The sequence below is a fragment of the Protopterus annectens genome, chromosome 1.part0 (genome assembly GCF_019279795.1).
Source record: "Protopterus annectens isolate FY-2018-M chromosome 1.part0, PAN1.0, whole genome shotgun sequence".
Taxonomy (NCBI): domain Eukaryota; kingdom Metazoa; phylum Chordata; order Ceratodontiformes; family Protopteridae; genus Protopterus; species Protopterus annectens.
The window spans coordinates 554,932,305-554,955,725 of record NC_056725.1 but is presented as its reverse complement, the minus strand read 5'-3'; the positions used below and the strand labels follow the sequence as shown (position 1 = coordinate 554,955,725).

The 23,421-nt window shown below is 43.0% G+C and overlaps 1 protein-coding gene across 1 annotated transcript in view; it reads right to left on the bottom strand.

The window, feature by feature from the left end:
• Positions 1 to 23,421, bottom strand: part of CENPF (centromere protein F) — a 1,545,100-nt gene that overhangs the window by 178,110 nt on the left and 1,343,569 nt on the right. The window contains exon 16 of the mRNA XM_044061312.1: positions 10,854 to 11,333. Coding sequence (XP_043917247.1) covers positions 10,854 to 11,333 — 480 coding nt within the window. The remainder of the gene's footprint in view (positions 1 to 10,853; positions 11,334 to 23,421) is intronic.

Here is a 23,421-nt window from a genome sequence, read left to right as displayed (position 1 = left end):
CACAGATTTAGTAACAGTTGATTAACATAATAAGACAGGAAAATTACAAACATTTGGAGAAAATTATGAGATCCAAACATGAGCTTGAAGTAAAAACAGTCAATTACTACTGAAAATGGGGGCTAAATAGCTTTCACTTCTGTCAAATACTACATACAACTATTTTCTTCACCATTAGTAATATTGCATATAACAAAACTTTTCAGTTCTGATAGGACAAGCTCACAGACAAGTTCTTGTACTTTGATTTTTTTCCTTTTGCAGTCTCTTACTAGTGTAGTCAGCTGCTCTTTAGTATTAGAGCTGGCTAAACTTATTGGGTGGAAAATGGAGAGGGGGAAATCAGTAGTCTAGTGAGATGTTTTAGTTGATGGGTAGAAAGTTCTAGAAGGGGAAGCTCCCCAATCCACTACCTATGGGATTAAACTTGGCACTCCTCAGGAGGCTCTCATCAGAGCAGCGTGCACAACCTACATTTGACCCTTTAAAAGAAGGGCAACCGACATGGGTGTAGAGAATGCTTGTACCACTGAATTCAGTATTGGGTGGTCAGTCAACATAGGGTGTACAAACACTGGCCTGGTTAGCATCATGTCCCATGTATAACCAGCGCAGGTATTGCAGGAGTTGATGTACAGATCCAGAACTGGCTCTTGATCATCAAACTCCACTATTTGCACCAATGTGTGGCTCAGTGGTGCAGCAGTTAGCACCGTTGCCTCACAGCAAGAGGTCATCTGGTTCAATTCTTGGCTGGGCTGCCTTCTATCCGAAGTCTGCATGTCCTCCTGTGTCTGCGTGGGTTTCCTCCCACATAGACATGTCTCTGAAGCATTTCTCCTTGGGCCTCCGCTGAAAATGGGCTCTGTCCAAGTCGGAGTTTCACAGGAAATGAATGTTAAATAGATAAAATAAATGTTGGACCACTCTGGACTGTGAAGAAACCAGATGGAGCAGGAATGGGACTTGATGGAGGTAGCACTGCCCACTATTACCAGTGAAAATGACAATAGGAAACCAGAGAAATGTGACAACATATACTGCAGTTTTCACACCTAGGGAGCAAAACATAAGGATTCTGTGAATTCAGACAAACCAAAAGGAAGGCAAAGAGCCCAACTTAACTCCTCTTGAACTAAGAAAGGACAGGCTCAAAGAAGCTTTCTGCCATTGTTGGAGAACAACCTTGGTCAAATCTGCCAAGTCTAACTAGACGGGTGAAAGAACCTCAGCCTAGAAAGGAAAGGCAGGAAGATCCGCAAGATATGGTAGAAGTGGACAATGCAGAAGACAACTCAAATTCAACAAAGCTATGACCACAGGAGGTGGAAAAGATGGGTGAGGGCTCCTGTCAAAAAATATGCATACCTACAAGCTAACAATCAAAGAAACGCCAAATGACCAAAAATGTGTCAACTTTAACTGGCAAAATGGAAAATGTACGAGTAAGAGAGAGATTTCTACAGGATGAAGCTCTGAGCAACAAACACCCAGTATGACTAAGACTCGGTACACAAATTAGGTTTACAATCAAAATGTCGACATTCAGTTACACGACAGGCTCCACCTCGAACATGGTAGGAGCGACAGTCAATGTCGACGTTCATGTGTACGTCCATTCAGAAGGACGTACACAAGGCAGGGACATGAAGTATGGCTGGCAATGGCAGCTGCCAACATTAATATCGACAGAACATTGTTGATTTTGCTGCGTCGACCTTACAACCTACTTAATATTAATGAGTCGAGGATATGCATGGCGGAAATCACTATTCGCGGTTGTGATTTTCGAGCATTTGATAGTAAACCCACAAATTAAGCTGTAGCCACATATGTTCATCATGAAGCAAGAAAAGCACCAACCAGCTACAGCAAAAGTTAATTCAATTTGTAGGAAAGCAAAGCTTGAAGCATGAGGTACATATGGCCAACAACCTAGAGTGACACCACCATAACAGTGGGTAAGGAAATATTTTCCTCAATGAGGAACAAAGTATCCTAGGCTGTTAGGATCCAAATGAACACCTTTAGTGGTGGGAAGAAACTAGAAAAAAAGAGAAGAGAGAGCTGGACTATTATGGGAAGGACAGCTGATTACATAGTTCGTTCAACTTATTTCCATTAAAGTGAGCAATTGCTGCATATAAAGTCCTACAGGTTAATGAAGAATGAATTGCCTTAAGAGAGCTAGAAGTCTGATTTCCATGGACATACCATGCTTGTGTGGTGAAATAATTTGCATGGGCTGGAGAGCAGGTGATGGCAAGCAATATCCATCACTCTCCTACCTGGGTAGGAGGCTAGAAAAGAAAAAAAAGGCCATGATGTAAACCTCCATTAGCATATAATAGTTGTGTAAAATCTTACCATAACCATAGATGTCCTCCTCTTCCATGTTGCAGTATTCTTAGTGTGGGACTCCCCGCCTCAGGCAACCCGAACGTCGGCCCCTATACAAAAGCTTAAGCCTGGCTGCTGTAGGTGCATGGGACATCACACGTAGGGCCATAAACCAGGGACCTTAAAGACAGACCTCAGAACTTAAATGCCCAGATGGACAGTCCAGTAGAGTGTCTCAAATGATGTCAACAAGAGGTGCAAATTGCCATTTTCTGGTTAGTCTGACTGTAGTCTAGGGGGTGCCCCAAGGTGTCCTTTAGACAGGTCAATAGGAAAAAGGGGGATAGATGGGGGGGTAACTGCAACATGGAAGAGGAGAATATATATGGTTATGGTAAGAGTTTACACAACTATTCTATGTCCTGCTCTTCTTATGTTGCAGTATTCTTAGTGTGGGACAGTGCCACAGCTTAGTTAGAAGGAAGGGTGGAGGTAGATGTAGCCAATTCCAGAAAGCTCTGCAGGATTGCCCTAGCAAACCCTGCCCTGGCTCTGGAGACGTGTTCCAATTTTTAGTGTCTGGTGAAAGTGTGTATAGTGGACCAAGTGGCTACTTCCAGAATGGATGCTATGTCCAAGCCTTTGAGTAAGGCTTTGGAGGATGCTACAGCCCTGGGTAGAGTGAGCTCTTTCTCCCTGGAGTAGGTCTTTGTCATGGTGGGAGTAGCAGAAGCAGATAGTTTTTTCTTATCCAATAGGAAATGGTTTGTTTGGAGACTGCCTTGCCCAAGGCTCTGGGGGTGGAAGGATACAAATAGTTGGTTGGATTTTCTGATGGACTTAGTTTTGTCTAAATAAAACCTTAGTTGTCTGTGCACATCCAGGGAATGAAATTTCCTCTCAATGTCATTAGTGGGAGAGGGGAAGAAGGTGGGCAGGTGAATGGATTGGTTTAAGAACAGCTCTTTGACCACCTTTGGCATGAAGAAGGAGCTAGTGTGTAGGGTTCACCCTATCCTTGTGAAAGATGGTGTAGGGTGAAGCAGGCCAGAAGAGCTTGCAACTCTGACACCCTTCTAGCAGAGGTAAGGGCCAACAGCAGTACAAACTTCCATGTGCACATTTGGAGTGTTGCAGCACTAGGTGGTTCGAATGGAGGCAGTGTGAATTTTTCCAGGATGACGTTTACGTCCCAAGGAGGTGTGACAGGTTTTCTTGGTGGTCTGATGTGCAAGACCCCTTTCAGGAATAATTTAACATCTATCCTGGCTAGTACAGGGGGTTCTAGTGGTAAGCAGGAAGAGATTGCAGATGGGTGGACTTTCACTGAGGAGTATGAAAGGCCAGCCTTGATAAGGTCACACACACAAGTAAGGACTAGAGGGGTAGCCGCTTGAAAGGGATCCCTGTGCCTATTGAGATGCCACTTGGAGAATCTTTTCCATTTTGACATGTAGGATCTCCTTGTAGTAGGTTTCCTGGCCTCCCTCAGGACTAAAAGCATGTCCTCAGAGTAGTGATGTCTGAAAGGAATTAAAGGTTTACCACACAGAGTGTTAGACCTAACATCTGTAGGCGAGGGTGAATGAGAGATCCCTACTGTTGTGGGAGTAGGTCCACCTTGTGGGGTAACCTGTGTTCATTGCCCTTGGCTAGTGAAAGCAGTAGGGGGAAACAGTGCTGCCTTGGCCAGTAGGGAGTCACTAGCAAGATTTTGGGTTTGTCTTTCCTGATCTTCAGGATGACTTTCTGAATGAGAGGGAAGGGTGGAAATGTATATAGAAACTGCCCCTTCCATGGAATGCTGAAGGCATCTACCCTCCAGGCAAGTGGAGAGTGATCCTTGGTGCAGAATTTCTTCAACTTGCTGCTCTGGCGGAAGGCAAACAAATCTACCTGAGGTGTGCGCCCCACCGGTGGACAAGGTCTAGAAAAATGTCCCTGTTCAGCATCTACTCATGCTGTAGAGAAGATGTTCTGCTGAGAACATCCGCTTGCTGGTTGTCCTGGGAAGGAATGTATGTTGCCTGCAGGGATAAGTTATTTATGGAGGGAAGCTCCCAAATTTGGATTTTCCTGCAAAGGAGGTAGGACTTGGTCCCTCCTCGTTTGTTGAGGTACCACATGACTGTGGCATTGTCTGTGAAGATTTGCAGGGGGCCTGGTTGCAGGATTGGGAGAAAGGCTTTCAGGGCCAAATGGATTGCTGTCATTTCCCTCATATTGATATATTTCTTTTGGAGGGTAGGATACAAGGTCTCCTGTATCACGAGGCCCTTCATGGTAGCCCCCCACCCTAGGTCTGATGCATCTTTATGCATGTGCTGGGTTGGGGAGGGAGGTTGAAGTGGAAGGTCTGAGTTCATTAGGATTTGTTGAATCCACCACCTTAATTCTGCTTTGAGACAGGGCAAAGAGAGTGTAATCTGAAACTCTAGAGGGTGTTCGTGTTGGGACCACATATTCTTCAAGTACCAGTATAGTTTCTGCATATGCATTCTGGCCAATAGTTTTTTCTTATCCAATAGGAAATGGTTTGTTTGGAGACTGCCTTGCCCAAGGCTCTGGGGGTGGAAGGATACAAATAGTTGGTTGGATTTTCTGATGGACTTAGTTTTGTCTAAATAAAACCTTAGTTGTCTGTGCACATCCAGGGAATGAAATTTCCTCTCAATGTCATTAGTGGGAGAGGGGAAGAAGGTGGGCAGGTGAATGGATTGGTTTAAGAACAGCTCTTTGACCACCTTTGGCATGAAGAAGGAGCTAGTGTGTAGGGTTCACCCTATCCTTGTGAAAGATGGTGTAGGGTGAAGCAGGCCAGAAGAGCTTGCAACTCTGACACCCTTCTAGCAGAGGTAGGGCCAACAGCAGTACAAACTTCCATGTGCACATTTGGAGTGTTGCAGCACTAGGTGGTTCGAATGGAGGCAGTGTGAATTTTTCCAGGATGACGTTTACGTCCCAAGGAGGTGTGACAGGTTTTCTTGGTGGTCTGATGTGCAAGACCCCTTTCAGGAATAATTTAACATCTATCCTGGCTAGTACAGGGGGTTCTAGTGGTAAGCAGGAAGAGATTGCAGATGGGTGGACTTTCACTGAGGAGTATGAAAGGCCAGCCTTGATAAGGTCACACACACAAGTAAGGACTAGAGGGTAGCCGCTTGAAAGGGATCCCTGTGCCTATTGAGATGCCACTTGGAGAATCTTTTCCATTTTGACATGTAGGATCTCCTTGTAGTAGGTTTCCTGGCCTCCCTCAGGACTAAAAGCATGTCCTCAGAGTAGTGATGTCTGAAAGGAATTAAAGGTTTACCACACAGAGTGTTAGACCTAACATCTGTAGGCGAGGGTGAATGAGAGATCCCTACTGTTGTGGGAGTAGGTCCACCTTGTGGGGTAACCTGTGTTCATTGCCCTTGGCTAGTGAAAGCAGTAGGGGGAAACAGTGCTGCCTTGGCCAGTAGGGAGTCACTAGCAAGATTTTGGGTTTGTCTTTCCTGATCTTCAGGACGACTTTCTGAATGAGAGGGAAGGGTGGAAATGTATATAGAAACTGCCCCTTCCATGGAATGCTGAAGGCATCTACCCTCCAGGCAAGTGGAGAGTGATCCTTGGTGCAGAATTTCTTCAACTTGCTGCTCTGGCGGAAGGCAAACAAATCTACCTGAGGTGTGCGCCCCACCGGTGGACAAGGTCTAGAAAAATGTCCCTGTTCAGCATCTACTCATGCTGTAGAGAAGATGTTCTGCTGAGAACATCCGCTTGCTGGTTGTCCTGGGAAGGAATGTATGTTGCCTGCAGGGATAAGTTATTTATGGAGGGAAGCTCCCAAATTTGGATTTTCCTGCAAAGGAGGTAGGACTTGGTCCCTCCTCGTTTGTTGAGGTACCACATGACTGTGGCATTGTCTGTGAAGATTTGCAGGGGGCCTGGTTGCAGGATTGGGAGAAAGGCTTTCAGGGCCAAATGGATTGCTGTCATTTCCCTCATATTGATATATTTCTTTTGGAGGGTAGGATACAAGGTCTCCTGTATCACGAGGCCCTTCATGGTAGCCCCCCACCCTAGGTCTGATGCATCTTTATGCATGTGCTGGGTTGGGGAGGGAGGTTGAAGTGGAAGGTCTGAGTTCATTAGGATTTGTTGAATCCACCACCTTAATTCTGCTTTGAGACAGGGCAAAGAGAGTGTAATCTGAAACTCTAGAGGGTGTTCGTGTTGGGACCACATATTCTTCAAGTACCAGTATAGTTTCTGCATATGCATTCTGGCCAAAGGCAGCATAGGGATTATGGCTGCCATTAGCCCCAGGACCCGCAAGAATTGTCTTGCAGATATTTGTTGAACCTGCATTAGGCTTTGGAAGTGGGTAGAGAGGGAGAGAACTTTGTCCTGAGGGAAGAATGTCCGCATTAAGTCTGTTCTGATCCTGCAGCCCAGAAAGATTTTGTCCTGCTGAGGGGTTAGGGATAATTTTGGGATGCTGACAGTGAACCCCAGGCTCTGAAGAAGGGAGATGGTGAACTGCAGATCATTTTGTAAGGTGTCCTCTCTTTCTGCTAGAATGAGAATGTCTTCTATGTAGGGATAAATTTGGACACCTTTGGTTCTGCAAAAGGCTATAGCTGGAGCTAGGCATTTTGTGAATACCCCGAGTGCAGTAGATAAACCAAAGGGCAAGGCTGTAATTTGAAAGTGTGAACAGGGCCCAGTAAAATGCAAGTATTGCCTGTGGGAGGGTTTTATGGGGATATGGAGGTAAGCCTCCTTCAGATTGAGTGTGGCCGTAAAGGCCTGGGCTGGCAATAGTGGAAGAAGGGTTTTTAGGGATAACATAATGAATGATGGAACTTTTAAGAATAGGTTTAGAAAGGATAGATCCAGTATTGGCCTCCAAGTGCCATCTTTTTTGATCATCAGAAATCATCTTGAGTAAAAGCCTTTTCCTTTTCTGTCCTGGGGGGACAGGTTCTATAGTTTCTAGGTTCAGAAGCTCCTATAGGACCTGAGGAATAAGGTGCAGTTGATTTTTTTGGGGGAATGGAATGCCCTTTGTAAAGGGCTTTACCTTCCAAAAGAGGAAATATCCCTCTTGTACTATTGCCAGCACCCAGCGGTCTGAGGTGATGGATCTCCAAAGGGGGAGGCAATGGGAGAGGTGGGCTGATAAGGGGAGGTGGGCAAGGCAGCCACACATCGTTGGAGCCATTTCTATCATGAAAGGGCTGTCTTTGAATAGGCTGTGAGGCTGCTGGTCTGAAGGTGGTCTGTCTCCTGGTTCCTCTCCTATGCCTGGAAGAGAATGGGGTAGCAGAGGAGGGTGTCCTCCCGGCAAATGTAGTCTTAGCAGGGTAATTTCTGTAATATTTAGGAATGGGAGACACCAGCAGGTTTTTGAAGTCTTCAAGTTCTTTACTTTTCTCCCGAAGGTTTTTAAAGAGGTCAGCAGATTGTTTACCAAACAGGAGGTTGTGGTCTAGAAGGACATCTAGGATTTTGTCTTGAAACCCTCTGGTAGGGGTTGAAGCCGTAGCCAATAGTATCTGCGAAGTACTGATGGAGGAGCTGCGGACCTTGCAGAGGACTCTGTTGCATCATAACTGCATCTAATGGAATGCCTTGCCACTTGAGAAGTCAGGGACAGTTTTGATGCTACCTCTGTCTTGCTAGGACAGTCACAGTGTGAATGACAGGAGAGTAGAAGCTTGGGATTCAAGGTCCAAAGTATATTTTATCATATGGGTTTGGTAGTTGATAGCTCTGAAGGCTAGGGTGGATGCAGTATAAAGCTCCTTGCCTATCCTGTCCATGTTTTTACTATCTTTATCCTTAGGCAAAAGAGACTATGAAGGAATCTGTCTTGACTGCTTGTCAGGGGATACAGCAATCATTGCTGTGTCTACCAGGGGTGGACTCCAGGAATTTTTGTTCATCTGGTACTTTATAGAAATGGCCATGTCTCTTAGGGGCAGGAGGTTATCAGTCTGGGTTTTTAGATGCTGAAGAGAATGCATCAAGGTAGGCAAGAATAACTGGTGGGATGGTTGAAGGGGAGGGAGATTCCACTTGGAGTAACTCAAAGTATCTCGTGAGTTTCAGTTATTAGGGAAGTGTCCCATTTAAAGTATTCTTTCATCTTTGTGATGGTCTCCCCAGAGATGATATCCTCTGGTCGAGAGTCCCCTTCTATGGATTCGTCCATCAGGGGAATAATATTCTAGTAGAGAGGCAATTTAAGATGAATAAGTAATGGATTCATCTGAAGATGATTAGCAAGCCTCCTGTTCTTCCCTTCATGAGCAGTGGGAAGGAGGAGAGAAGCAGCTGAGGCAGGCCTAGGACTGAGAACAGGAATGGTGGAAGGTCATGGGCCTAAGGGCCATGAAGGCCTGCATCGAGGAGTTGGTGAAGGATTGACAGTCTGGAACTCCCTTTGTGGGTGGAGGGCAGATGTTTAATTTTCTTCTTCCTTTTCAAAGGAGTAGTCTTAGAAGTCGTCCTGGATTCAAGGACCTAGACAGGAGTAGGGGTTTCAGGTAATGGCCTCCTGGTCTGGTCAGTCGTCTGGAATTATCTGGTTCCCCCTAGACATTGGTAGAAACTGAAATCTGCACCATCTCCGTGGATGTGCTGACCGTTACTTCCAAAGTGGCTTCCTTGAGGGGAGTCACCGAAGTAGACTGCTCTAACGGATGTCCCTCAACTCCTAAATTGGAAGCTGGCGGGACGTCTGATGGCAGAGAGGCAGAAGTGCTAGGCCTTGGGACCTTGACCTTTTTCCGTGGTGGTTCCACTAGGGTGGCCGACTCGGGATCCATCTTGAGCGCTAGCTCTTTGAGCCTCTGGTTTTCTAGATATAGATTTAAGGAAGCCAGACGGCTTTGGAATGTCTTGGGTACAAATGACTGACAAATGGAGCAAGAGGCATGGTCGTGCTCTCGGCCCAGGCAGAAAAAGCAATGGTCACGCGTATCCTTATGCAGAATCTGTCGCCCGCATCGGCATTTACTCTTCTTAGAGGACATCGGCTATTTCTTAGAGGACATCGGCTAATGGTTGGGTACAGCAAACCCAGCTTAAGCAAGAATTAAAACTAAATCCCCAACAGGGTACTTAGCTTTAGATGTCTTCAAAGTACAGCAGTGAAGTGATCGATGTGACGGTCGACCGTGGCTGAAAAGTTCTGAGGTCTGCACGTGCAGACATCACATTTAATGTTCCCTAGTTTAAGCCAGGCTTAAGCTTTTGTATAGGAACCGATGTTCGGGTCGCCTGAGGTGAGGAATCTCACACTAAGAATACTGCAACATAGGAAGAGAAGGACATTGTCCATTACTTAGAAGCATTATGTTCAGGATTGCAGTTATGGTGCCCTATATGTCTGGTAGCAAAGCTCAATGTGTAGGCAAGTTACATAAGTTTTAGTTGCAACAAACAGGCAGAGGAAGAGCACTGAACTTCTGACTGCATGCTCCTTCCCTTAAAGCATGGTGTGGGCTTTTGCTGCAATACAAGAAATGGAGGCAGCCACACTGGTTGTGTTGCATTACAAACCACAGGGAAGGAAGACTATCTTGAAAAACAGAACACTTGGTACACAATCCCTATGACCAACAGCATCATGGAATTGCAGCATATTTATTTTTAGTGTCATAGCACCAATTAATCAGATCTCAATTTTAGACCATGCTACACAATCCCTATGACCAACAGCATCATGGAATTGCAGCATATTTATTTTTAGTGTCATGGCACCGATTAATCAGATCTCAATTTTAGACCATGCTACACAATCCCTATGACCAACAGCATCATGGAATTGCAGCATATTTATTTTTAGTGTCATAGCACCAATTAATCAGATCTCAATTTTAGACCATGCTACACAATCCCTATGACCAACAGCATCATGGAATTGCAGCATATTTATTTTTAGTGTCATAGCACCAATTAATCAGATCTCAATTTTAGACCATTCTACACAATCCCTATGACCAACAGCATCATGGAATTGCAGCATATTTATTTTTAGTGTCATAGCACCAATTAATCAGATCTCAATTTTAGACCATGCTACACAATCCCTATGACCAACAGCATCATGGAATTGCAGCATATTTATTTTTAGTGTCATAGCACCAATTAATCAGATCTCAATTTTAGACCATGCTACACAATCCCTATGACCAACAGCATCATGGAATTGCAGCATATTTATTTTTAGTGTCATAGCACCAATTAATCAGATCTCAATTTTAGACCATTCTACACTTAGTTACCAAGTCACTGATTAATAAAAATTCTGCTGTTCCTTAAAAAGCTATGGAGATCTAGCTTCCAAATGACTTCAAATCAGTGAAAATCAAATGATTCGGGACTTATCTGCCCACATGAAAAGCAATTCTTTAACAAACTTGTAGGGTTGTTTAAAACGAAACATGTAATGGGCTGAGCAAATTTTATTAAAAACAGATTAAAAAATGGTAAGTTTTGAACTACTGACACCAGCTCACCTTTCTTCAGATCCTTTGCAAGGTCCTGTGGCTCATATTCATTGGTACCACGAACGGCCGAGGTTAGAATCCTGTCACTGCCACTTCCAATTCTGACTCTCTTAGGCACACTGTTGTCAGATCCTGGCTGATTTTCTATATTTTCGTCTTCTGCAGACTCATCTCCTCTTTGCCTTTTAAAAGCACCACTTCCGTGATCTCTGGGTGATCTCCTCCTGTTGTCTGAAAACCTTTTAGATGGGCTTGCGGAGGTGCTTGAACTTTTCGCATTAGTGCTACACCCAAGTGGCTCTGATTTCTTAAGCTGACTGCTTAGTAAAGCAACTCTAGTTTTTAACATTTCATGTGTTTCCTCTAATTTGTGGTAGTTTACAATCAGATTACAGTACTTTTCCATGTTTTCATCAGCTTCTTTGCTCTTTTCTTCCACAGCCTCTTTCATTTCTTCCAGTTCTGATTGCAGTTCTTCTGTATTATCATCTGCACAAAGTGAAGTAAATGATAATGTGATGCATATAAATAAGGAAAGTGACAAGCATTTCTCAAGGCTCTCAAAGACAGCCTACCTTTATACATTATACAGAAGAACAGACCTTGAAGAATGCTTCTAAACAAAAGTGACCAGAGAGATTACGTAGGAAGCATTTTGATGTGCCATTTAATGCTGAGTTAAATAATGAAATAAAGTCTACAGTAATCAGCTCTCCATAACCAGTTTAACCTATTCTGAACTGTAAGAGAGCCGCAGCCTATCACAAAAATTAGTGGGTACATGTCTAAGAGTTGATCTAGGATGAAACATAAGTCCATTACTGGATGTACTCAAACATTCACACAAAGCATGCACATCTACAGGTAAGGTGGATATTCACCTGTTTACCAATAACATGTTCTTGAGATGTGGGAGGAAACTAAACCATGTATGAAAACATAAGGGAACACAGAAATTATTACAAAGGTTTCATGACAATAGAAATCTGTCTGCAGATACAGAGAGGCTTTACTGCTAAGGGGCACTACTTTTTCACATCCTTACCAGTTCAAATGATTTGAAGCTCACTAATTTCACTACGAAAATGTTTAAAATCTCCTAATGGAGACCTAGAGAGCCACAACTCTTGTGATAAAGGTGCAGCTGTAAAGGAACAAGTCTTGCTCTCATCTTTATGGCGAGGCTAATATTCAGCTGTTCTGAAAACAATGTACGCAATATCTCAAAGCTCTAGAAATGGAACTAGTATAATACCAAACACACCATACTATAGAAACCTAGCAGCACTGCTTTCATTACAAATATTTCTTTAGAAAAGAATCATATTAATGCATTTTACATGTTTAACAATGCACAGATGCAGCTATAAACAAGACATAACATACAGTGAGCTGTCATTTACTGTCCGATAAGCAATCGGAAAACACTGCAACCTCACTTCAACTGTGTGCACAAACCCAAAACAATCACAAAAAGCAATTCAGGTACAAATAATCTAGCACACCAATTAAATGCTGTAAGCCAAAATCAGCAGTTATGATTTTCCTTTAACAACCATTGTTGCAATATGAGAAGGAAAATAATTAGCAGGTGAACAATCCAATGTTTGGTGAAGTTTGCTTCACAAAGACAAGACGGACTGACAAATGATCAAAAGCAATGCAAATATCAATGCTTGGCTGCCACAGGCCGGTTATCCCCGTGGTAACTTTCCTAACACCTGCTTTAAACCAGAGAGTGAGAGAGACAGAGAGATACGAATCTTGAGGCCTGTTTCACAGTCTGCATTCAAAATGCAAATCAAAATCAAGCAAGCTTTTGCTTTGTGGCCCCATTGGAAATTTTTGCTCTCCCCAAGTATGTGTTCACCCACTAAATATTTTCAATATTAAAATGATGGTTGAATGAAGAAGAACCCTAACTACTGATCTTGGCTTTTTGCACCTCATTGGTATTTTGATCATTTGAGTAAGAAGTACTTAATGACTATTTTCAGATGCATAATAAGGCAAAAGTGTTTGCTCCAATTACTTTTTAGCATCATAGGTACAACAAACAATAACACACCTCACTGTGTCTTACAGGTTCATATCTATATACTAGGCTAATAACCACTAGGGCATTTTTAAGCCTAGCCATGCATCCCAAATCTCTGAAAACTTCTGGTATCCTTAATAAATGTAAGCAGGAGCTTGTGAGATAAAACCATTTACATTTACATGCTGCCTGTGTCCATTAGAGATATAGGTACCAACTTATGAAATTAACCCCACAAGCAAAATAAATAAGTAGAAATTAATGTAGTCTAAACAGAAAAACTCAAATGCTGGAAAAAAAGAGAAAAACAAACCCAATAATTATACTACTATTGTTAAGTCTGAGATCCCCCCCCCCCACCTCAATTTATTTATTTTAAAAGTAAGGCAGAAATAACATTTTACCGTTGTAGAGCTGCAAAATACATCTTGGTCAACATAACATGACATATTCAGTTCTCATACTAAAAGTACAGTTGTGTACACTTACCATAAATGTAGATGTCCATGTGTATTCACTGTTGCAGTCATCACATTTGGGTTATCTGCCTGCAGGTAGCCCTCAGTCAGCCTGAATATCAAAGTCTTGGGATTTCTGCGTCGGATGCTGTCGCGTCTTCCATGACGTCAGGTCGTCAGGGGTATAAAACATTCAGCCAACGCCATTACATCAGTTTTTCTTGCCCCAGATGTCAGGTGCCCCCACAGTAGGGAGCAATAATATGGTATGGAACACCCCCAGCAAAAAGCAAATGCACATAATATAATACATTACACACCAATGGGATAGGTAAAAGTCAAGAGAAGTCAGTGGACTGGAGGGAGGGTAACTAGGACTGCAACAGTGAATACACGAACATCTACATTTATGGTAAGTGTACACAAGTGTACTATGTTCTTCATGTTTCACTGTTGCAGTCATCACATTTGGGTTGATTCCCAAAGCTAAGGAAGGGTGGAGGTAGTTAAAATGCATTAGGGCTAGCAATCAGGCCCTGTAAAACTGCTGTGGGAAATCCAGCTCTGAATTTAGAAAAAATAGGCAAGTGGTAATGCTTGGGGAAAGTATGTACAGAACTCCAGGTTGCAGCTTCCAGGATGTCCCTGGTAGGGATTCCTCTGAGAAATGCAGTAGAGGTAGATGCAGCCCTGGTGGATTGTGTTCTTACCCCCTGTGAGGTAGGCTTTCTATTGTGCTTGTAGCAGAAATGGATGCAATGTGCTGTCCATTTGGAAATGGTTTGCTTTGAAATGGCCTTCCCCTCTGCCCCTGCATCAAAGCTGACTAGCAGCTGATCAGATTTTCTGAGAGGCTTAGTCCTGTCCAAATAGAATCTAAGCAGTCTGTGCATCTCCAGGGAATGCAGTATCCTTTCCCCTTTATTCTGGGGATTAGGGAAAAAAGTAGACAAATGAATGGACTGGTTCAGAGCCACACTAGATACCACCTTGGGCATAAATGATGGATTAGTCCTGAGGGAAACCCTGTCCACGTGGAAGATAATTAAGTTTTCCACTGCCATTAAGGGTCTGCAGTTCAGACACTCTTCTTGCAGAAGTGATGGCTAGAAGTAAAGCTGTTTTCCAAGAAAGGAATTTCAACTCTGCTGTAGCAGCTGGTTCAAAGGGGGGGGGGGGGGTAAGATTTTCCAACACAAAGTTTAGGTCCCAGGCTGGAGTGGGAGCTCTCCTGGGGGGGGGTGTGGTGGTTCTGAAATTTTTGGCCCCTAAGGAACTGTTTTAGCAGTGGATGAGAGAAGAGGGGTGGGCTCAGTATTATAATGTGCTGATATGGCTGAGGCATGAATCTTAATTGGAGAGAAAGTTCGACCCTTGTGGAGCATTTCTGTTAAATAATCTGGAATACGAGGTAAACTGGGCACTGTTGTGCCCCATCCCCTGACACTGGCTCCAGGAACAGTATATTTTCCACTTTTCTGAATAGGATTTTCTAGTACTAGGCCTCCTTGCCTCAGGAACGACATCCAACACCTGCTTACTGATGGTTGTTAGAGGTGAGTTCAGGGGATTAACCAGGCTGCAAGGTTCAGGGTTTGAAGCTGAGGGTACAGAATCTGGCTTGCCTGCTGGGACAGCAGGGAAGGGGTCTAGGGCAGATGCCATTGTTGTAACACTGTCAGACTGCACAAAAGGGGGTACACACCAGTGCTGGAGTGGCCAGTCCGGTGCAATCAGTATTGTTCTTGGCTTGTTCTGTTTGATCTTTAGTAGGACCATCGAGAGGAGTGGCAGAAGGGGGAAGGCATAAACTGAGAGGCCTTCCCAGGTAAAGGACAGGGCATCGACTTTCCAAGCTTGACTGTGGGGAGTTCTGGTGCAGAATTGGTAGTTCTGAGGGGAGGCAAACAGGTCTACCTCTAGAGTCTGCCATTTGTTCCTCAAGAGCTTGAATATTTTGGGTTCCAGTTTCCATTCGTGTGGGTCCATGAGATTTCTGCTTAAGTCATCTGACAGTGAATTTAGTTTGCCTGGCAGGAATTGAGCTTGTAGGTTCACTTGGTTGCTCAATTGCTAGTCTGCAGAGACGGTAGGCATGCCCCCCCCCCCCTGCTTGTTTATGTACCACATAACTGTGGTGTAGTCTGCCTTTACCAATAGCTGTCCTGGAAGAATAAGGTCTTTGATGGCTGTCGGAGAATTTTGTACAGCTAACATTTCTTTTTGATTGATATGCAGGTACATCTGTATTGGGTTCCATTTGCCCTGAATGCACTGCCCTAACATGTGAGCCCCCCATGCATAGCCTAATGCGTCCATTGTTAGGGTTTGGGTGGCAGGGGGTAGAGTGAAAGGGAGTCCCTTGTGTTTGCAGTACTTTGCCTACCAAAGGAACTCTGCCCTTAGGCAAGGAATGATAAGAATCATTGTTTCCAGGTCCTGAGAATGTTGACACCATAGACTTTTTAGATACCATTGAAGTTTCCTCATATGCAGTCTTGCATATGGAATTAACAGAATGCAGGAGGCCATGAACCCTAGGGCTTGCAGGATTTTCCTTGCAGATAGCTGGGTTTTTGTGGCCAGTAGGCTGAAGTAGGTTGCCAAATAAACTTGTTTTTCTGGAGTGAGGAATACCATCTGGGAAGTTGCGTTCAAGCTTGCTCCCAGGAATACAATCTGTTGGCAGGGTAATAGGTGTGATTTATTCTCAATGATGGTGTACACCAGTGAAGTTAGAAGTTTCTTTACAAATGTGCCAGGTGTTGTAATAGCAAGTTCTGACACTCTGCCTGAATCGGACAATCGCCCAAATATGGGTAAATCTGAATATTTCTCTGCCTGCAAAACGCAATGGCTGGAGCTAGGCACTTTGTGAATACCCTGGGTGCAGTAGATAAGCCAAAGGGAAGTGCAGAGAACTGATAGTGCATGGGGCCTGCCCTGAAGCGTAGGTATTTCCTGCAAGATTCCCTTATTGGGATGTGCAGATAAGCTTCTTTTAAGTCTAGGGTTGCCAGCCAGGCATCCTTGGCTAGCATAGGAAAAAGCTGTTGAAGAGTTAGCATTTTGAATTTTGGAACCACCAGAAAGGTGCTGAGGATAGACAGGTCCACGATAGGAAGCCAGGAGTTTTCTTTTCTGGGAACCAGGAACAGTCTTGAATAGAAACCTTGTCCCCTTTGTTCTGCTGGGACAGGTTGAACAGCCTTGATACTGAGGAGAGAGAGAACTTGTTTTTGGGCCTCGCCCACTGGTTTGGGGGGAGGTCCGGCCATCCACTTGGGGATGGGAGAGAGTGGAACTGGAATCTGTAACCTATATGTTTAAAACCCATTTGTCTTGGGTTATGAATTCCCAGATTTTTGTATGCAGGGCAAGCTTTCCTCCTAAAGGTGCAAGAAGTTGAGCCAGGCTTGGAAGAGTTAAGGATGTCATTGTGCCATTTTTCTGTGAGGAGGGGTGGCTTACTACTCCCTGCTTTGGAAGTGGGAGCCTTCCACTGCTTAGATCTGTGTATAGCCTGAGACTGGAGTCTTGGTGGTCTGCTGCACCTGGGTTTGGACTGAGAAGGTCTGGAAGGGACTGGAAAAGACCAGTTCTTTGAAGGCCAGTGCCTACTGAATCTAGGTGGCTGTACTTGTAAAAAATCTAACAGTTTGTATAGATTTAGCTTTTTCCTCTATTCTTTTGAGGACTACTACTGCTTTGTTGCCAAAAAGACGCTCTTGGCTTAAAGGTGCATCCAGTAATTTAGCTTTAACATGATCTGTCAAGTTTTGTTCCTTAAGCCAAACATGCCTTCTAAGTACAGACCCAGTGACAGCAGCCCTGCAAGATGGTTCTAAAGCATCAAAACCACATTGCAAACCATGCTTGGTCAGCAGAATGCATTAACTCTTGTAAATCTTTGTGTTAAGCACAGTCAGGAATTAACATTTTCGGTTTAAGTCGTCCCATAATATGCTGCTGATACTTCAACATATGAAACTGGCAACTTAAAGCCCTAATGGCCAGAGTAGCAGAGGTGTATACCTTCTTACCCCATCTGTCTAAAGCCCTAGAATTCCTGTCAGAAGGGATAGGATTTTTGGCAGTAGTATCTTTAATGCTTTTAGGTCCCTGGGAATTAGTCTCTTGATCTGCAGTAGGATTCTTGAAGGGGAACTTGTGAGTCAGGTACTGTATAGTACTTGTCAGGTTTCCTGGGAGCTGGAGGCAAAGTGTCTGGGGTAAGGCTGGATTTCAAGAAATCATCATCTACAATCTCCAGAACAGGAGGGATAGCTAGAGGCCTGTTCTGGGGCAGGTTTAAGAATTCCCCAAGTCTCTTTTTGGACTGAGAATAGTCCTGGCTTTCGCAGCGGAAAGATTCCCTAAGGGTATGCAGGGTTTCACCAACAGAAAAATCCTCTGGAGTAGAAGCAGAGGGAATGGAATCCTCTGCATCAGAATCCTCATAAGTAGATAAGGGTAAATCCTGGTAGTGAGAAGGAATAGAGATATCAGATTCCTGATCAGAAGGAAAATCAGTTCTAGGTCTCTTAGAGGGGGAAGGCTGGCTTCCCCTAATTAAGGTAATAAGGTCTTCAGCCATTCTAATCATTTGTTTTTGAGGCATGTAGGCCTGAACATGCACTTTGGTTGTTGGTTTTCTAGGCATAGTGTGAGCTTTAGGCCTGAGAAATTTGGTATTTTTAGCTTGGAATGAAGTAGTCTGTTTAATATGAAAATCCGTAGGCCTGAATACACTCTCAGAAGCCGGTGCCTGCACAGCGGCTCCGGACCCATCCAAGGATGAGATATCCGCAGGTTCCATAGTCGAAGAAGCATAGGTCTCACCAGAGGCCTGCAAATCTGTAGAAGCGGGCACCAGGGGCTGCAAAAGCGCCTCACTAAGTACCGGCAGACTGGCGACTAGCTAAACGGAAGCGTCGTCGGCAGTTTTGGACCTATGCGGTCTGCCTCTGTCTTTCTCCTCATGTTTTTTCGGAAGATCGGTAGTCGGATGGCTTAAAGCCATGTCAGAGTACGGAGATCGAGAACAAAAGTATTTAGCTATAAAAATAGCCCAGCGACAAATAGTACGGTCATTAAACAAGACACAAAACTGACAGTGAGGTACGCCGTGGTCTGGGCCTAAACAGGTAACGCAGTAAGAATGGAAATCTCTATGAGGTATTTGCTTTCCACAGGCAAGACAATTATTAATTTTTTCTGACATCGGTTAGAGCAAGGAAAAAGGATCCCCAACGAGGTACTTATCTTTTTCAAGACTTCAGATCTGAAACTCGAAAACGAAAATTTCAGTAGTCGGCCGACCGGCACTTGCGAACTGCTTCTGCTTTGGGCACCGCACGGCAAGAAAGACTGATGTAATGGCGTCGGCTGTATGTTTTATACCCCTGACGATCTGACGTCATGGAAGTGACAGCATCCGACACAGAAATCCCACGACTCTCTTATTCAGGCCGACTGAGGGTTACCTGCAGGCAGATAACCCAAATGTGATGACTGCAACAGTGAAACACGAAGAACATCAGATGTTTCACCTACATCTCTGAGTCCCAACCTGGCAAGGACTTAACTTGGGAAATCAACCTAAATGAGCTCCAATGTACCCCACCACCCAAAGTTATACATACCAACTTCAAAGTCACACAGCCACAGAGAATAAGAAGCTCATGAGAAAAAGGAAATCATTGCTGACACACACTTAGAAACTGTTATGGCAGTTATTTGCAAAGGAAAGCACAGTGTGAGAATTCTTGAATTCAGTCAGACAAAACTTTGTCAAGTTGCATCTCGAAGTGCAGCAATGCCAAAACATAACTGGCAAACAAAGTGAGCAGGCTGAAGTCAGGCTCATTTTTGTAAGACTGCATTTGCAGATCTATTTCTTATTTCACAGCAGCAATGTATGTGATGACGAACGAGAGTAACTAGCAGTTACTAGTAATCTTAATTTGCTAATTAGGTAGCTCCCTCTGAACATATTATACAGTTATAAAATGTTGCTACCACCCTACCGTTAAGCAAATGGTCATGTGAGGGTAGACATACAGCTGGACGTATCATTTCTCTCACATGGTGCAGACAGTTGTCCTTCTTATTAGTACAAGGAAAGCTATATTCAAGTCCATTTTTAATTGTATATGCAACTCCTTTTTCTATCTCCAAACAGCTGTACATGTGGATATAATGGGACTATCTAAAAGATTATTTCCATCTGGTGACTGGATACATACTACCTGCGCCTATTATGTTTATGGGAGGAATGAAGTAGCATTTCTACTTGCCATAGGAATTCTGACCAGTACATCAGTGAACACCTGAAGAGCTATGTCCACCTTAGGCAATAGTAACCCACTTATAGGGCAATACAGTATCACTACATAACTATGAATCTCAGTGAGAGATGAGGGGAATAGAACCTACAGTCTTCAGATACTTCTGTTAACAAAACAAAGCACATTAACTGCTTAGACATTTAGTAACATTAATCATTAGAAATGTGTTTGTACTTGCAGTAGTTCTCTGCTATTTGAGTTCAATACTGTGGACTGGTGAAACTACTTTTATTAAGAAAAGGAGTTTGTAAGACAGACAAAAGTATGGGAGTTCTGTTAGCAAGTGCTGTGCACCATGAAGAGCAGAGTACCGTGAGCAGCTACAAGTCTTGAATGCACAGAAACACGCCAGTAACCTAACAGGCAAGACATTGTTTAAGCCAGCAATGCCCTACCCAATCTGGTTTAATTATGCTTGGGAATGGAAATACAAATTTGGAATCTGCTGAGCTGTAGATGTCATACAACTGCCTTCCAATATCCTCAAATTTCTATCATCTAACTGTACCAAAATAATTAAATGTTCTACTTCACTAAAGTAATACTGGTGTACTGAAGCAGTATTTTACACAATTTACAAGACATTGTCGTCGTACAGTTTAAATCAGTACAATCACTGCCTTTTAAAATTACACGCTTCCACAATTTTAAATTTCTGTTGCCCTTAATATTAGTGCTAAGTAGCAACCAAACAGGTTTGGTTTCTGCCCCACTAACCATATACTTTCTTCACAGAAAACATAAGACTTGCTTATCATGGTTTGTTCATCCTTCGACATACAATGGATATAAAAAGTTTACACCCCCACGTTAAAATGCCAGTTTTTTGTGATATAAAAAAAATGAGATCCCAATAAATTATTTCAAAACCTTTCCCACCTTTAATGTGACCTATAACCTGTACAATTCAATTGAAAAACAAATCTGTTAGGGGAAAAAAATATAAAAAAATTAAAAAAAAAAATGTACAATATGCTGGCTGCATAAGTGTGCGCATACGTGTGTGCACACCCTTAAACTAATACTTTGTTGAAGCACCTTTTGATTTAATTACAGCATTCAGTCTTCTTGGACACACAGCTGCCATCAATTAGAGAGACTCTGATTAACCCCAAATAAAGTTCAGCTGTCCTAGTAGGACTTTCCTGACATTTACTCAGTTGCCTGCTACAGCAAAAGCCATGGTTCGCAGAGAGCTTACAAAGCATCAAAGGGATCTCATTGTTTAAAGGTATTCAGTCAGGAGAAGGGTACAAAAACATTTCCACAGCATTGGACATACCATGGAACACAGTGTAGCTAGTCATCAAAAAGTGGAGAAAATATGGGACAACAGTGACATTGCAAAGAAAGGCCACGGTTACTGTTGTCGCCTCACAGCAAGAGGCTCTTCCGTTCGATTCTCGGCTGCAGCACCTTCTGTGTGGAGTCCGCATGTCCTCCCTGTGATCGAGTGACGTTAGAAACCATGCTGATAGGTGCATGCGTGAATGGCTGTGTCTTCGTTGATGGTTGGGTGTCAGGCTGGCAACTCAGCACCGAAAAAATCCACTGCCAATCATTAGCAGACCGGCGTTCCATTGTGGTGAACCTTAACCGGGAAAAGCCGAAAGACATTACTAGTGACATTGCAAAGAACTGGACATCCTTCCAAAATTGATGAAAAGACATGACAAAAAACTTGGAGGCTGCCAAGAGACCTACAGCAACACTGAAGGAGCTGCAGGAATTTCTGGCAAGTACTGGTTGTGTACTACAGGTGACAACAATCTTCCATATATCTGGACTATGGGGTAGGGTTGCAAGAAGGAAGCCTTTTCTTACACAGAAAAACATTAATTCCCGGCTTAAATTTGTAACACAATATATCGAGTCTCCCAAAAGAATGTGGTAAAATGTGTTATGGTCTCTGATGAGACCAAGGTTGAACTTTTTGGCCACAATTCCAAAAGGTACGTTTGGCGCAAAAACACTTCGTATCACCAAAAGAACACCATCCCCATGGTGAAGCATGGTGGTGGCAGTATCATGCTTTGGGGTTGCTTTTCTACAGATGGAACTGGGGCTTCACTCAAGGTGGAGGGAATTGTTAACACTTCCAAATACCAGTCACTTTTCATCTTCAGCTTTCTAGCAAATGCCTGAAAGTTTTAGGCCAAGAGAAATTTCACTTTTCAACATGACAATGACCCCAAACATACATCCAAATCAACAAAAGAATGGCTGCACCAGAAGAAAATTAAAGTTCAGGAATGGCCCAGCCAGAGCCCAGACCTGAGTCCAATAGAAAATCTGTGGGGTGAGCTGAAGAGGGCTGTGCACAAGAGATGCTGCAAACAATATAGCTAGTAAAGAACACAAACTGCAGAATTGCTCACCAGAAATTTTATTTTAGTATATAAAACTCTAGTCTAGCGCCTTGGCAAACAAGCCTTTCTCAGAGTTAATACAAAGTAAGAACAACTCCACAGTTAAATAGCAAAATATACCACCCATCATCAATTAAGACAATAAAACACTTCATTGTAAAACAGCCTTCCACTCAACTTCTTTGTTCAAACCCTGAGGCAACAATGTGCCAAACTTCAATATAAAAACTGTTTCTTTATATAGCAGCTTATTTTTAACAAGACAACATCCTTAACACAAACCTGTTCTAAAATACAAGTTTTTAGATCGGTATATAATAACACTGCATGGACTAGGCTATCCACGTTTTTATTTTTTATGTACCTGTAATCCAACTTTAAGCTCTCAATTTCCCCTGTGTAAGAGAGACCACAGGGGCAAGACAAACAATATATTACTCCCTTTGTGGTACAAGAGTAAGTAGCTGTAAGCTTAAAATTAATCCCATTTTATTAAATGCTCTAACCACAGTTACTAACTGAACACCTGCCACATGAAAATGTACCTAAACTAAATAAGGGACTTGTTAAAGTTTCACTAGGGAAAGAAAATAGATTCTGGACTATGTCCTTAATGTTTCTGCTTCTTTTATAAGAGACAGAAAAACTTGGGCACATTTTTGACCCTATTTTTTATTATTTCCCTAGACATGTTACTATTTATATTTTTTATTCCTACCTCCTGTTTGTACTGCACCAATAGAATTATTATCCTTATCCAAATCTATTAATTCAAAGAATTAATAACGAACTCATGTCCATAGCCCCTTTGTTTAAAGGCTATACATGACTGTCTGATCTCATCTTGAAGAACCTTAGTATTACTACATAACCTACTTACCCTTAATAACTCATTATAGGGTAAAGCATTAAGGGTATGTGGAGGTGATAACTCCTAATATCCAGAAAGTGGATTATATCATTACATTTCCTGTGTATTTTAGTATCAACAGTGCTACCATTGATATTTAACTCTAAATCTAAAAAACACAACAGAGTTACCTTTTTGCAAACCAAAACAGTTGATTTGGTGAGATTCCACAAAAGATTCAACTAAAGTTTCACCACCTTTACATAAAAAAAAAAAATCAGATCTATAAATCTGTTATATAAAACAACATGCTCCCTAAAAAAATCTAGAATATACAAAAAATCTGTTTCAAATAAACCTAAAAACCCAAGCAACTGCAAACTCAATACACCACACAAACAACACAAACAAAATCAGTGTGCAAAGCAGTCACTGCCCTTAAGGCCAAATACAACACCAAACATACTTGTCATAGGTGACTCCATAGTCAGACACACTGACGCCCCGCTCCC